This window comes from Rhipicephalus sanguineus, chromosome 7 (assembly GCF_013339695.2).
Source record: "Rhipicephalus sanguineus isolate Rsan-2018 chromosome 7, BIME_Rsan_1.4, whole genome shotgun sequence".
NCBI classification, from domain to species: Eukaryota; Metazoa; Arthropoda; class Arachnida; order Ixodida; family Ixodidae; genus Rhipicephalus; species Rhipicephalus sanguineus.
The window spans coordinates 4,743,203-4,759,762 of NC_051182.1; the positions used below are offsets into that span (position 1 = coordinate 4,743,203).

The 16,560-nt window shown below is 47.0% G+C and overlaps 1 protein-coding gene across 1 annotated transcript in view; it reads right to left on the reverse strand.

The window, feature by feature from the left end:
* Nucleotides 1-2,543: 2,543 nt before the first annotated feature.
* Nucleotides 2,544-16,560, reverse strand: part of LOC119400559 (unconventional myosin-Vb-like) — a 260,416-nt gene continuing 246,399 nt past the window's right edge. Inside the window, exons 22-25 of the mRNA XM_049417693.1 lie at nucleotides 15,514-15,651; nucleotides 14,210-14,313; nucleotides 13,153-13,167; nucleotides 2,544-2,818 (exon numbers count right to left, since the gene is read on the reverse strand). Coding sequence (XP_049273650.1) covers nucleotides 2,644-2,818; nucleotides 13,153-13,167; nucleotides 14,210-14,313; nucleotides 15,514-15,651 — 432 coding nt within the window. The 3' untranslated portion in view covers nucleotides 2,544-2,643. The remainder of the gene's footprint in view (nucleotides 2,819-13,152; nucleotides 13,168-14,209; nucleotides 14,314-15,513; nucleotides 15,652-16,560) is intronic.

Genomic DNA, 16,560 nt, shown 5'->3' on the forward strand with positions numbered 1-16,560 from the left:
AAAAAAGAACCTCTAAGGGCGTTGCCATGGGGAACGGCGCGCGTCGTTTCAAAGGTTCCGCTTTCGCCGAACTGCGCTTCGCCCGGCGCCCTGCTTCGCTCACGCGGTCCGTCCAGTGGTAGTTTACGGGATCGCGTACTGCGCGTGTTTTTGCGCGCTTGTGAAGAGTCGCTCTGACAGAAAGTTCGACAAAATGCCGCATGCAACGACCGCCGGCACTACGAGCCTCAAGCAGCATACCGCGTTATCGGCGGGGCTCAAGTCGCTGAATTGGAGCCCAGCGTCGCGAGCCAATGTTTCGTTGTCAAGTTCTCCGTCCACATCCATTGCGGCGATTGCGGCAAGCTTCGATGGATGTCGATGGGCCGTTGTTGCTGCGTGGGTTCCCGCTAACTTTCGCTCTGCTGCTACTAGTGTCGGCAGCCGCGCAGTAAAGGCGGGCAACGTTGGGCACGGCAGCGGTGACGTATGAAAGTTGATTTCAGGCGGGTGATTTGAGTGCGCTAACGCGATGTGGACCACTAAAACGTGATTTTATTTCAAAATAAGCACTTCCTTGGCATAAACGTAGCACTACTGAGGTTTCTGGACCGCTATTTCAAACAATCAAACGTCGACTTATATTTTGCCTTTAGTGCCCTTTAAAATTGGGCAAGGTGCCCGTGATGAACGGAACTTTAAGTCGACCCCTGCGCTGCTTCGCACTCCCACAAGGTTTCCTGTAGTGGGAGATAGTGTAAGCTTTTCTTCTGAAAATCACAATGAACCTCGGAATTAAACCCCCGGCCTCCAGACTCCAGCAGCCGCTGAAGACTTCAAAAGCAGCGGAGGGTGATAATAATGTCTGGATTGAATCAGGCCGTCACTGAAGCTTGAACCTGCAAACGCTCAATGCGAAGACCCTATCAAGTAAAGCTAGACTCTTTTTTAACTGCGCAACTTTTCGGCGAAGCTAAACTATATCAAGCTAACTGCCGATGAGGTTAGGAGGCCCCACGCGACATGCCCCACGCAAAGCTGCCGCAGAAGACAGCATACAGTCGATTTAGTAAAAGATGGGTTACTTTATATTTAAAAAACTTGTGACACCCTCGGTCAATGTCTGAAAACCTCAAATGCGCCCACTGAGCTGAAAAAAAAAGCCAGCGTTATATCATAGGGAGGCTTAAAAGACTTGAAGAATCATAGGCCCATGAGCTTAATTTCAGTATTGTACCTAATATTTACGAAGATAACTTTACACGGGATAACCGGAGCACATGACCTTAACAAACCCAGAGAACAAGCGGTTTTCAGGAAAGGATACTCCCCGATAGATAAAAGCCATGCGGTCAATAAGAAAATTCAGAAATCTGCTAAACACAACCAAGCCCTATATTGAGCTTCCATAGACTACAAAAAGGCTCTGAAGCGATTCCAGAAGTGACCAAGGAGTACTTGAAACATATAAATACTCTAGCCTACATCTAGAAAGCCTCTACAGCCACCAGAAAAGCAAGAGAATAGTGATAAAGATACGATCTCTTCAACTTTGTTCATTGCATGCTTAGAAGTGTTGAAACACCCGTACTGGCAGAATCAGGAATAAATACTAACGCAGAATATGTAGGCAACCTAAGATTTGTAGATTACCTATAGCTGTTCACCAATTATGACAACGTATTAGAAAAATGACCGAAGACCTAAACTGAGAAATGTTCTAAAGTTGGTCTCAACATGACTACGTGAATGATGACTATTAATTCGAGAAGAAGTTAAGAACCACGCAACGTGCAATGAGAGAAAATGCAGGAAGAGAGCGGAATAGATTGCAGAACAAAGAGGGGTAGGCGACATTCTACCTGACATTAAGAAAAAGTGGACCTAGGCAGGTCACGTAAGTTCATGACAGAATGGACACCGAAGGATGGGGCTCAGGCGAGAACGACAGCGAGGTAGGTGGGGGTGAAGAAGTCACGAAATTTGCAGGCATAAAAATGGAATCGGCTCACACAAGTACGGTAAATCGGAGATCACTGGGAGAGGTCCTCGCCCTGGAATTCACATAAATCAGAGTAATAATGATGGTGATGATGACGCGCAGGGTTGAGTGCGTAACAGTGACGCTCATAAGGCAACCACTCCCATATACGTCAATAAAAGTGGCTCTGAACAGTTTGTTCACTGCGACCTTGTCGCCAACAGTGTGATGAGGCAGAACTTGGCGGAAGCGAGGGGCTTTGATGAATATTGACACTTTAGGCGGATGTCCAAGCGTAACTGCGCGCGTAACTAGCCTTGATGCTAATGGGCCTCGAAGGTACTCAAACCTGCTCGTCCAAAAGGGCACAGGATCACCACCTGCTATTAAAACACCGTATAACTGCAACTTCGCGGCTGATAGAAACATCACCCGCAATACATGCTCTACACTTGGAATCAGTGTGGAGGCACCAGTACCGAAAGAGTCTCTTACAGTTATCCAGCTCTAATCTTGAATAGTAACGCGGTTACAAGTATCAACCTGAAGTTTGGCTGGCAGGCGAGCAAGTTACGAGCCAAGTACGGTTCCGCTGCTGAGACCAGAATGTTACGGCACGACAGTCTGCACTGCGCTTAATCAAAGGGAGCAGCGCAGCTCTACGCAGTTCTCCTGATGAAAATTCATATGTTGACTCCGGATGCAGGAGGAGTGCTGCCTGGATTGCTAGGATGTGATGGCTTGAGCTCGAGGAACTGGTATGGCACATGGTACGTCTGCCCCTTGTATTCAACGAGCAGGTGACCACGCCGTGGCGAGGCGCCCACAACTACCACGGTTTCACTTTTAGGCAGTTGACTTCACCCGTAGACTCTTCTGAAAGTGAAAAAACAAAAATAAACATCAAATATCAAAAGTCAGGATCTATTTTTCAAGGTCACAACAAGCAAACTGTACGGACATAGCGCATAAGAGTAGCCATTATTGGAGCTTAGATGGTTTCATAATTCAGTAGTTTCAGAATAATATGGGATCACAGTACGACAGAAGGATAAGCTAGTCAGCGTGGGGATTCGTCATAAAAGAAGGTAGGCGTGCAAACACGCACGCAAGCGAAGAAATGAAGGGGCTAGACCAACGCCCAATGTTAACTAAAAAGGCGCGTTGCGGCGGAAAAGAAAGTAGACTAGAAAATCTGGCGCCTTGCACTAGTGGTGCAAGGCTGGACCAAGAGCGGAGCTGTGGCCAACCTAGATAATTCGCAAGGTCTTAATTAGCGAAAGTCATAATTACCATGGTCCTAATTAGCATGATCTTAATTGGAAGGTCCTAATTAGTAAGGTCGCAATTATCACTGTCTTAATGAGCAAGGTCCACTTTCGCAGTGCCCTAATTAGCGTGGTTTTACAACTGCTTTAATTAGCAGGACATTAATTAGCATGGTCCCAATTAACATGGCCAGGTGCTAGGCGGCGCAAGATGCCATATAAGGTAGAGGCTGTTCGTGGTGATAGTTTTTCTGGTGACGCGAACCGGGGAACGAAAAGCCTAAACAGCTCTGCTGTTAAAATCTGATCTGTGCGTGAGCGCCGCCTGTCCATCCGGCACACGTGGGTGCTTACATGGCAGATAACTGCTCAGGCACTTGATTGCCTTCTTTTACGCAGTATAATCGACGGCTGGCTCACGCTTGACCCGTCCACTACTGCCGATATGCCAGGCCGCAACCATTAGACGAGATTTCTCCTCTTGTGTCCGTGCCCGCCTACCTTCTTTTTATGATGTGATTAAACGACATTTATTAGCGAAGCGAGGAACCATATATATATATATACTATATATATATCTATATATATATATTATATAATATATATATATATATATACACATACACACACATACGAAGGGATGCGCAGAAGAGGGTGCAGTTATCAACCGCACCGATGACATAATGTAACAAAAAGCTTGTCACGTGTTGATTGTGCTCGAGATAAGGATAACATTCAAAATTCATTGATATAGGCAACTCTTTTTGCAGTAACGCCACTGATCAATAACTTACACACAAGCCGTCAAGCACTACTATGTCATACGTTTCAATGATCCCTCGCGTTAACTTCGAGCGGTGCTCACTATACAGGGTGTTTTATTGCGATAGCAATTATATGGACAGTCTCGGCTGGATTTTGCCGTCGCCGTCGCCGCCGTCATGCACCGTATATGCATAAGTAGTATAATATATATAAAAGCCCCAAGAAAAATAATTCACAGAAATGCTTTCGAAGCGCGGAATCGAACCAGGGACCTCTTGCTCCGCAGCGAGTGGCGCTAGCCACTACGCCACGAAACGCAGATCCTCCACGTAGGTAACGGCGAGCGTTATATACACACCTTTACCGCTGGACGGACTCAGACGGCTGCGCTTATAAGCGTTTCTTCATTACCAGCGAGATGGCGTTAGGAGCGCGACAGGCGCATTTAAAAGTCGTCGGCGAGCTCGCTCGCTTCTTCTTATACTTGCGCAGGGAGAACCTTGCCCTTCCACGTCTGCTCGCGCGGTTTCTTGTGCTGAGGGGAAGAGGGAATGTTTCACGCTTTCACCGTGATGTCCGCGCTCATGTTACGGAGCGTACGAAAGCCACTCGAGCTCAAGGGACGCCGCTAAACGAACAAACAGAAGATGAGCGCGAACTATCAAGTGTCACAGCTCGACACTTGAAGCACGGTAGTTTCCTTCGCTGCTTCAGCCGCCTTTGCAACAGGAGCGCTGTTCAAACTGAGAGTATCATTGGCGAGCGTCACTTCATATAGCATTAGTTTCTTGCTATCGCATTCATTGCTTCGGCCTTGCGGCGAAACTGTGACTTTTATTTTTTTTAAAGAGTACAAATTTTTTAATAAAAATTCTATGACAGTCAGACTCCTGTGGTTCTCGCACATGAACTCTATGTGGAGGCGTAAGTACTTTGCCGGAGCGAAAATGACATTGACGCGACTAATTAACAAAAACTCGTTAATTTCATTTTTTAATTATTGACTTCAGGGCAGGTGTTTATATTACAAAGTTGTAGTGCGTGCAAATTTATGGCATACCTATTTTTTAGAAATCACAATAGTTGGACGTAGTTCGAGATATTCATCATCGAATTTCAAGGGCGAAATCGAAACTGATTGCGCCCGGCGCGCACAATGCGCGGCGGAACAGCGGAATGACACGTGACAGGGAAGCGATGAAATTTGAATGAAGGCGCGCCAAAGCAGAACCTGGTCAGAAAAACCGGCAAGCATTCTGAAATACCCCAGTAGGCAGCTTAATCATTGCGTGCGATGGGTGGTGCCTAGCTGTTTCTTTCTTACACTATAAAGGGGCACGAAAAACTATTTTGCCTGTCTGCAAGAAGAAGCGTCGCAGTGACCGCCGCTGAGCTTTATGCTTCCCAGACAAAGAAAAGGTTGGTATTGCGGTTTTGTTGTGCACAGATAAGCAAAACACTATGCGAAAAAGTAAAGCGATGCGCAGGCACAAGTGAGATGACTTGCAGCCTTTCACGGACACATACGGCCGCGGCGCGCCGTCATTCAAATTTCGTCACTCCATGTGACGGGTAGTTCTGGTCTGACGTAGCAGAACAGTCGCGCTTTGTGCGCGCCGGACGCAGTCACTTCGATTTCTACCTTGAAATTCGATGATGATGAATATCTTGAACTATGTGCAGGTTTTGTAATTTCTAATAAATAGGTATACCATAAATTTGCACGCACTACAACATTGTAATATAAACACCTGCCCTCAAGTCAATAATTATGAAAATTAATTAACGAGTTTTGTAATTTGTCGCGACAGTGTCATTTTAACTGCGGCAATGCATTTCCGCCTCGACGTGGAGTTCGTGTGCGAAAACGGCAGGAGCCTAACTGTCACAGAATTTTTATCAAAAATCTTTATTTTCTAAAAAAGAACACCCTATATAATAGTAGCACGGCAAATTGGGCTAGTTCGTACTGATTCATGTTTCAACTGGATAAGGCGCGCACACAGGCACGGGCACATAAGAAGGAAGAAACGCAAACAACACTGGCGCCTACTCGTAACTACAGTTTCTCGGCGCATTTGAATAGCATAGAGACATCGATTCAGTTCACACTGAAACAGAGGTCTCTGGCGTCTACCTTCTTGGACGTACTAGTAGAAAGAAAAAAAAAAACGGCCGCCTTCCTTTGGTGTTTCAGAAAAGCAACGCACACCGGACTTGCACCGGACGTTACCTGCATTACGAGTCAGTCCACTCGGTCTGCCACAACGTTCTGTTGCCACTTGCCTATACAGGATTTGCTCTAGTGACTGGCCATGCCTCTGACCTTTCCCAGAGTGCGCAGTGAACTCTTGACAAAAGGGTACCCTCTCAGCTTCATTCGTTCCGTAGAACGCCGCACACGCAACGTCGCCGCTACGCGAGCTGTGCAGCCCCAAGCTCGTGCAGCATTCCTTATGTGCCAGGTGTACCCCCGTATTCACGCTCCTTGACTGAACTTTACTTGCCACCGCCTTCAACGCATTTCAAACGCGCTGTCTTTAGGCGGTGGCAAGTCAAGTTCAAGTCAAGAGCGTTTCTGAATACGGGGGTTAAGTGAAGCATTAGCACGGGTTCTACGAGCGTTCGACGTACACGTCGCGCATGTTCCCGCCCGAAAACTTAAACACGAACTAGGCACATAAAGGACCCACTCAAGAAAGAAAGGTTCCCAGGCGTCGTTTATAGAATCCCGTGTTCAGTCTGCGACTACGTTTATATCGGGGAGAGTGGTAACTTTGAGAGACGTCTGAAGGACCACGTGAATGACGTCAGAAAGAAGAATTTGGTATCTAACGCACTTGCGGAACACGTGGCTTCATGTAATCACGACATTGACTGGGCCAAGGCAACCGTAATCGCAAAAGAGGAAAGAAACTGGTGTTCGCGTCAGTATCTGGAATCGCTTCTTATCCAGACTACGAAAAAAACGCTGAACAGAAATGATGGAAATCTGCCTCCAGTGTACGCCAGGTGTCTCGGCAGCGTTCTAAAATGCACATAAGCCCGTTTCGCTGGGCCACATTACTGTGAACAAGGCTACCGTACGGTAGCCGAAATGTCTTTTTTAATGTTATAAAACCTTTCACTTGGTCGGTGTTATTTGTTTTCGTTCCTTCTTCATGCTCCTTCCCGACCAGACGATGCTTCGTCAAACCATCAATTTCATCACCTACCAGTCAAGTAAGACGGTTCTCGGAGCGCGTCGAGCCCGAAGCGGCGCAAAAGAGCGAAAACAGCGTTTGCGGACAACCGAAACGAGGCGGCGCAGTCCGCATCGCCATAGCAATTATCACCAACCGTACGGTAAGGACAGGAAAGCCAAATGGTCAAGACGTTTCATGCGACCACCAGTCCAGCACGAGCCTTTAGGAAAGGCGTGGTCGTCATCCACAATCGCGTTGTTGGCGACCGAGGCTTCAGCAGCTGCGCAGCTTGCTTCGTATTTTTTTTTTTTTTACTCGGCGCACGTGAAGTGCAAGGGCGCTATCTATGATCGCGTCGATAGGAACAGCGGTCCGCAGCGGCTGCGACAAGCAGTAGCTTCGTTTTTGCTGCGTGCCATGAGAAGTGTGCAGTCGTCATCCATGATTGTGCATTAGCGAGCCAGGTTTCTTCCACTGCAGAAGCGATGAGACGCTGTTTGTGCATGCATGCCGCGCACGTGCTTTCAGAGCTGCATGGATGCAGTGTTGTACGGAACGGCGTTCCAAGGAACGACGTTCCAGGAACTATAATAGTTCCTTTTGGAAGGAACGCCACCGTTCCATTTAGGATCGGTAGAACTGTAACGGTAACTCGTTACCTTTACGGGGGAACGGCAGAGGGAACGGCGTTCCTTCTGTAAACGTTCCAACGCATTGAACAGGCGCACGCATGCAGCGCATCGTGCAGAACAGGGCGGATGGGCGACCGCGTGAGGCGCAAAAATATACCTCTCGCCTGTGTCACTTGAAGGCCCTGGCCAGGGCGCAGAGAAACGCGCGATGCCGAGACCGACCATGTATACGGGAGCAGCTGCGTCCCGCAACGTTAAGGACACACGACGGTATGGGATTCCCATCGTCTTCTTGGCGCCTTACAAACTAAAAAAGTGCGCCCACCTCTGACAAGAACAACACATATGTCATGCAAGAAGCACCATCAGACGAAGTTCACCAGTTGCGTTTCTAACGTTATACACGAGATGCCCTCTTCATGCAGTCGGTCTTACATAGACCAAACAGGCCGATGTTTCAATGAGCGTGCACACTAGCACAACCGATCCTTGCGCACCGGCACGGAACGCAGTCTGGCCTAGGTACATAGCGAGAAATGCAACAGTAAAAGCTTTTGCCTGATCTAGAGTGCAGAGCTGAAAGGGAAGTCATCAAGGCGTTTTACATCGCAAAAAGGCGCGAATAGCTGTGTCAGCTCTCCTTTGATATAATTATCAAGAGATGAAATGGAATCCTTAGATGAACACATCAGGTCACTCCCGCGTACGTGATGCGCACGCGTTCTTGTTATTTTTCTTAAAGTTGTCATTGCCCGATTGTTCCTTGCTCTTTTGTTATTTTGAAGAACCCATAAATGGCATGCTTTACGTAAATAATGTCAGTTGGAAGTTCTGCGCTTGTGTGTGCGTATTCGTGTTCCTGTTTTCGTGCGGTCTTCTTGGCGCAGTTTAAATCCTAGTTGAAGGTGTTCCTTCAACATTCGAGTTATCCCCGCGGCTATCGGTCTACAATATCATTAGAGTTAAGTTCGACATCGATCGCACTGGTAACGTCTCTGTCATGCAATAGACGATACGCGTACATCCAGCGCTATATTCTTGTTGCGCCCGCTGAGCCTGGCCTCGCCCCTACGACCTCGGTTGACCTTGTTCTGATTTGTGTACAACACGGCAGTACCCTCAAGCATTTCAATGGAACGGCTCTTCAAAATTACCAACCAAGTGCTGACGAGATGTTGGTGTCCGTCTGACGGATACCAACATCGAGATGCAACTGTTGCTGAGTGCGAACAAGGGACTTTACTAAGTTGCAAATATGTATCGTGGACTCACACTGCAATATTGAATCAGAACTCATTAAACGCCTGTATATTATCCTTCTTGATGAGGTTTCCCGCGCAAGAAATTTCATCATGTTCGTGTATATGTGAAAATTTCTATTTTAATATCTCAAGCGCAGTATCCTAACTGCGCACTTGTAGACCTATACGTGGAACGTGCCACATGTGTTGCACTTTTAAAAGACGAGCACGAAAGTTGGAGTTAGACTGCGTGTAGTATGGCCGGTGGTCTCTAAAGAAATTCGTCTAGGAGCGTTTCTTTAGATACATTTTACGTACTTACATATAACCTGCTTCCGGCGACGTCAAATTCGTACTATATGTACCCCCATGAGAGCTACATATTGCTCACTTTATTTCACCTCAGGATTATCCGACATTATATTTTGATTAAAAAGTCAAATGTAACGTTAATGTAACGACCCGTTCCAATTTTGAAAATGTAACTGGAACGCGTTACTTTCGCGTTAAGGGAACTTTGGCACACTGCAGCGCAAAAAAAAACACACAACGGACGGAACACGAACGACGAAGACGAGCGCTGAACCTGCAACAACCTTTATTGGAAAAGTTTCACACATATTTATGCTGTCCGACGCAGACGTCATTCACTACACACGCGTAGGAACGCCCAACGTTTATAGATACTTTTTCAGTTCCGTAACTCCTCCGCCGAAGGCGGCCGCCACTTTTACCCAGGCAGTGAGAGGGCGCCACAGTCGTGAATAGCGCTGTCGCGCGCGCAGGCACACGTGTTCTTTCCCGTAGTTGCTTCGCCGCGTGCGGGACTGTCATGGAATGTTTTTTCCTGGGTGTGTTGGCTGTGCATGCGCGAGGTTACTCTCGACGACTTCGGTGAATTCAGACAACCGAGCATTCCTTGCCCCAGGAATTCAAGCAGTTTTCAAGCTTTGCGATGCCAACTTGTTTCGTGCCCGGCTGTGCCAGCGGGTAGAAAAGCGGCACTCTTTTGCGCCGCCGCCCGATCCGCAGCATCTTCAAAGCTGGGTGCGAGCTATTTCTCACGCCGATAAACCGCAGAGCAAAACATGCAAGACCATATACCATAGTGACCAAGTTTAGCCACTTGTACATGTGGAGCATCTGTGGAAAAAAAAAAAAGAAGCGTCGTGAGGTCCTCGTCCAGAAACATGCGATGAAAGAGAAAGTGTGCCAACAGCTTATGTCCATGTCATTCCGTGACCTCTCAGGTGCTTCTGATGACCGTGGGTACTGTGGACCATTACCAGAAGCAACGGCCTTTTGTTACCTGGCAGGCTACGTGGCTTTCAAATTGAAGAAAACAACGCGTTGCGAGGTCTGCAAATACGTTGCCCTTGGTAGGCAGGATTCCCTGCCGCTTGAGTCCATGCTGGTCACTGTGCGCGAATGTGTCAGTGGTAGCCTTTCAGAGAAACTGCTTGCACGTAAGCACGTACGGTAGAGCGTGCCATCAAGCATGCTAGCAAGGACACATTTTTTTGGTGACCTGTTTTGGGGTGTGCTGAATGCTCTTATAACGAGAGGCACAAACGCTGTTGGCTTCACTTTTATTTACTCCCATGCACTTCTTTGCGCAAGCCAAATGCTTAGAAAACAGCAGTACCATTAGGGCATAGAGAGAGCGCAAGAAAGCAAGCTTTAAAAATTAGCTGGCAGCAAACCTGCCAACACAAGCGTAGCCAGGAAGGGGGTGGGGTCAAACTTCCTCGTCCGATATTTTTCGATTTTGCATGTGTATATATCCACGCACTCATACAAACGCACGCACGAACACAAAAAATGTGATTGCCCCCCCCCCCCCAGGTCTGTAGCCTGGAATTTTTTTTTCGGGGGTGGGGGGTACTTGTTGAAAACCTTGACTATTTGAGAAAAACACCTATTTTCATTAATTATTTTGGTAAAACACATACTTCAAAATTTTTGAGGCGGGGGGGGGGGCCTAGGGCCCCCCTCTGGCTACGGGCCTGCCCCCCCCCCTCCCTGAATATAATGCCAACAATGCTGTGCAGTATCTACGCGTGTAAAAAATTTCCACGTTCATTTTGCATACCAAGGATCTCGGTTTGTTCACAATGTAATATTTTTTGCGATGCCACCATGTTCGAATTAATTGACCAAAATGCATTGCTTCTCGTTTTGAAACAATACAAATGCGCATAATCATTTCGTACAATGCAAGGCTTTCGAAAACGTCACATAACGCGAAGTTGCAAAATTATTACGCACAGAACATGGTGTGCTCTGGCTAGACCAATATTTCATGTTAATGAACGCACTAGAATTACTGATATATGTCCGTCAGTTCTCGCGAAATCCGGGACACGCTTGCCAACCGCGAAAAATTCTCGGCGAATAATTCGAGTATATTGATAGAGCAATGTTTGATTCGTACTACAAAATGTTGTAAATTTCCCGCGTTTGAGGGATGTTAGGTAACCCTTAGTTTTCTACATTTGAAATTCGTATTTTTGGAGCATGCTCAATCCGCCAAACTAGTGTGGTCTTAACGAAATGGACATGGAAAGGCGCGGAGCGAAGCGAGCACGTTGTCATTGCCTAAAACTGACGCCTGCGAAGCGTGTCTGTACAGGTCTTTTAAAGTTTGTGAGCAATATAACGCGCACAAATTGAAGTAAATGTCCAATTAATGTTAAGGAAGGAGAGTGAAGACAAGTACAGTGTTCGCGCAATTCTCATTCGGCCGTGTGCAATAGCTCATGCGAAGAAGCCCTTCATGCTAGCAGACGACCCTCGCTCTCCGAGCGCAAAGCGCGACGCAGCGCTGTGGTGGCGGGTGCGGCGACAGGCCGCCTCCTCCCTACGCGCACCGCAAGGAGATACGGAACTTAAAAGTATCTATAAACGTTGGAACGCCAACTCTTTATCAGTTAGTAGCAGAGACGGTACGCTTACGTATTGACGGTATTAGACGGTACGTATTCAGAAGCGCTCTTCACTGAACTTGACATGCCCCGCCTTCAAACGCGTTCGAACGCGCTGCCTTTAGGCTGTGCCAAGGCAGCACAAACGCGTTCGAACGGCGTGCCCAAGGCGGTGGCAAGTGAAGTTCAATTCTACTGACCAGAGGGAGCTGCGTTGCTCGCTGTGGGCCGTCCTCAAGTTGGCTGACATTGGCCGCTAGGGGCGGTAGAAACAGACGCTCGCACGCGTCCCCCCCTTCTCACCCAGCCACAGTCTGTACACTTATGCAGAGTTGGAGAGACGCTCATCGCGTTTTTTGTCCGGGCCGTCTCAAACGTTGCCATTCTTTATCCGCTAGGCTGTGCGTTCTGGCGCTGAAGTCACTGTGAGAGCTCGACTGCCGGTGCCTATACGGGGGTTACACAACTGCCCCCCAGATAGGAAATGCGTTCTGCTTTCTATGATTTCTCGGGTGATTCGCGTTTTGCTCTTCTTAATGACGGAAGTGTTATGTAGCTCGGGTACGCAATCCTGACACGTATACGAGACGGCTAGGAAAACCTTCAACATCCTTTCCGTCACGCGCATTTTTTTCATTGTTCGCATGCTCCTTAGCTTTCGTTTACGCATCTCCCGGTTTGGCCCACGTACACTTTTCCACACTTCAAAGGGACGGCACTTTCAGAAGAGCAAAACGCGAATAACCGAGGAACCATAGAAGCAGAACGCATTTCCTATCTGGGGGAGAGTTGTGTAAGCGTACCATCTCGCTACTAACTGATAAAGAGTTGGCGTTCCTACGCATGGTGAAGTGAATGACGTCTGCGTCGGCTAGCATAAATATATGTGAAACTTTTCCAATAAGGTTGTTGCAAGTTCAGCGCTCGTCTTCGTCGTTCGTGTTGCGTCCGTTGTGCGTTTTTTTTTGCGCCGCAGTGTGCCAGAGTTATGTACCAACAAGCCCAACTCGACACTTTAATTAGGCGAACTTGTAACGGGAACTCGTTTCAAAATTGGGCTGTCGTTCCTGCTTTAGAGGAACGTGTACAACACTGCATGGATGCTGCCTATGATCGCGTCGTTAGCGACGAAGGTATCGTCCGCCACGGACGCGGCACTCTGTAGATTTGCTGTGACATAGTGCAAGACCCGCTCTATGTCACAAAACTTGAACATGGTGGAAGCTGTTGAAGAGCTTCAGCCGCGGTACGCGCATAAATGTCGTTTGCTACATCGTGATGTACGCACGATCAGTTGCCGGCCACCGGCAAAAGATTATCTTCACGTGCGCGCGGTGTAGATGGTACGTGCGCGCTGGCGGTGGCGGTACGTACTAAGCGATGGGTTCAGGGCACGTCGTTTCGCACTAACTGAGAAACGCGGGTCTTGCACCGCGGTCTTATTGTGAACGACATCACGGGATGATGAAAGTTGCGCTTTGCACTGCTCTGATGGGAAACAAATAGAGCGCTTGCGTATTTATGCAGAAAAACAAACGTGTGTTGACGTAATAGCAATTTGTTCTGTTTGACATTTTTGACCGCTAATAAAAGACGAGGACAGCGAAGGGAACGACAACACGCTGCTCGTCTTTTGTTAGTGGTCCCACACCGACTGGGCCAGAATCGCGTTCTTCTGAGAACATGAGCCTGGCCCCGTTGTTTTCGTGACACTGTCAATCATTTCGACATTCGGTTTATCCGGTCATCTTTTCCGTTCCCGTGAAATTCGAATGAACCAGCTTTGAGTGCATAATATCCAAGCAATCTGCTTTGCCGGCAAGCATCTCGTGCTTACACCTGCTCTCGATTACGGCAGAGCCAGCCATTTTTTCATACATTGAACTAATTGTACAAGTGCTGTTTTCTACCCACTCTGTAACAGCCGAGAGGCCAACAAAAAAGTAACTAAATAAAACAAACCCTGCTTCTTAGGCCATACATTAGAGTATTTATAAACGTGTGTTCCGCGTCATTGATTTCATTGTCAGTAAGGCACCCATCGGGGGAGCCAAACCGTCTTTTTCGTATTATTTCGTGGTTGGTGTACTTTTTTACTTTTTGTCATCAAAACGTCGACTTGCTTAATACTGTCGCTAGGAATTTTAGCCATGGCTGGTAATCAATGCCTTCCTCAGTGAAACAACACTGTCAATGAAGCGGCGCATGCTTGGCTGCCGAGTAGAATGGAGCACTTACCGGGGTAGTTCATCTTCATCACTCGGGTCTGGGGGTAGCCCAGCTTGGTGTTGCCACTCACGGTGTATGGACGGCTGGGTGGCACAGGAGGTGGTCTCTCCTAAAGAGAAAAAAAAAAAGATATAGCTTGCCTTGCTGTGGGACATTCACAAAGTTATATTTCAAAGTATGCCAACGAAGATTTTGCGCAGAAACGACACAATGACGCAAAAAAGAGGGACTTGAGCTAACCTTCAACAAATTGCTGATGCCCACACGCTGCACCGATCCTTTCAAATCTCTGCCCCTTTAAAATTGTACACTGCGAACCAAAGCGCCAGATTGTCCCTCAATTTTCAAATTTTGGAAGGACTTGCTGCGATGTTTGCTAGATGAAATGCGTTCTTTAGCTCCCAGACCTGGAAATTAAAAAAAAAACCTGGTCTCTCGCTCTTTCATTATATTTAATTTCATAATCGAGTACTTGGACAGCAGTTCATCTGCTTAGATTTGATCATGTCTGGACCACCCCAGCAAAGTAGCCATCACTTTTTGCCGCACTAATTTATTATCAGATTTATTGAGAAAACAAGTGGAGGGTGGAATCATATACTCCCTCCATAGCTTCCACTGAAGGTTGTGCAAGTCTACACATTCTGGTGCAACCTAATGTATTTCATTTTCCTTATTTCTATGTTTAGTATTCTTATTACAACTTCTGTAATACCCTTAGGGTCTTGGGGGTATACAAACTAAAGAAATAAACAAACAAATATATAAAATGCAACAAAATAGAATAGAAGCGTAGAACTCTATGAGGTTGCACAACTGCACGGAGTTTCATAGAAAAAGCCACTATGCCACCTGTTTTCCAGTTGCACCACTACACAACAAAGGAAGCCCCCAAAATGTCCTAAAAATTCACGGGATTTATACGCTGGAAAATGGTAGGTAGCGTTCATAGTAATTTAATTAAGTTAATCGAAAACCCACGAAATTCGACCAGTGCCTTTACCGGAGAGGCGGAATTTACATACTAAACCATGAACTTTGTTATAAGCAAGTCACGTCCAACCCAGAAATGCCACCACAAAATGTGATGTTCCTTTTGAGCATACCTTGACTAAACACATCATCACATAATTTAGAGTAACATCATTACATCTCGTAAGCGATTCAGATGTCAGTGCTCATTCTATAAGTTCTACTTACAACTTAGGCAATATGGTACCTGTCTTTAGTGTCTTTGACTTGTAATACAGCCAACTTCACTGTGGTTTACAACGAAGTGCTACTGGTACAAATTCAGTTGAGTGCATACCAAATCTAGGCCAAAAAGGGAGCAAGTCTGCTGTATGGTCTTGCTGTCACACCGTTCCATTTCTGGTGGAGGGGTTCCCGAGATTGGCTGCGGCCGAGGGCGGCCCTGTATTGACACCCCTGCTGGTGGCACCGCTGGCTGTGACCTGCATTAGGACAACATTGGAAACACTTAAGATCATGCTTACAAGAGGAAGCTCAGCACAAAAATTCTTTTTCTCTTCCGTAAGGTGGGGGGGCTCTCAGTGAGTAATGCTATCGGTTCGGTTAGCAAGTGTATTTTATATCCGCGCCAACAGACAGCGAAGGAAAGCGTGGGAAACATTGCTTGTAGTATAATGTAGCAATTATGACATGAAGTGTGTACATCAATAAGAGGGGAGTGTGGGACGGCGACAGAACGGTGGAATCAGTTACCTGCTTGAAAAATCTTGCCAGTTCCACGCCGTAAAAGTCGCAGATTGCGAAGCTGTTGCCCATTTTATTCGGTTCCTTCAAGTCACTTCGTTCGTTCTGCCGAGTTACTTCGAAGTAATTTTTTGTTGCTTCTTTATTTAAGCTAAGTCAGGTCGTTAGTTCCAGTCGACGGCTGTGGTCGGCGCGGGTTGCCCTAACGCGCCTCTCTTTCAGCTAAGTCTTTTCCTGTCGCCATTGTCTACCTTCCGCCATTTCACCTCTCAATCCACTGCATGACATAAGCTTCATAACGTGAACACCCTTTAAAACTACTCGTTGATTCGACCGCCTTACTTCATTCCATGATGAAGCAATGAGCGTTATAGCAACGAGCACTATAGCCACACGGAGCTATGGTCATAGAGTTTCCTACAATATTTACTAGAGGGAACTCTGGCGCTGCGATCCTTCAGCCACCATGGGAATAATAGGTAATACATGGACTTGCCTAATCTTCGTGCTGCGGCTTCGAACGCACTGAAGCCTTGTTTATTGTTGTGTTCCGGCTCTTGTTTCGAATAAAACAATGGATTGCTGTGAACTTCGCGGGCAGATTTGAAATGGTGAGCCTAGAAAGGTCAAGGTGATGAAA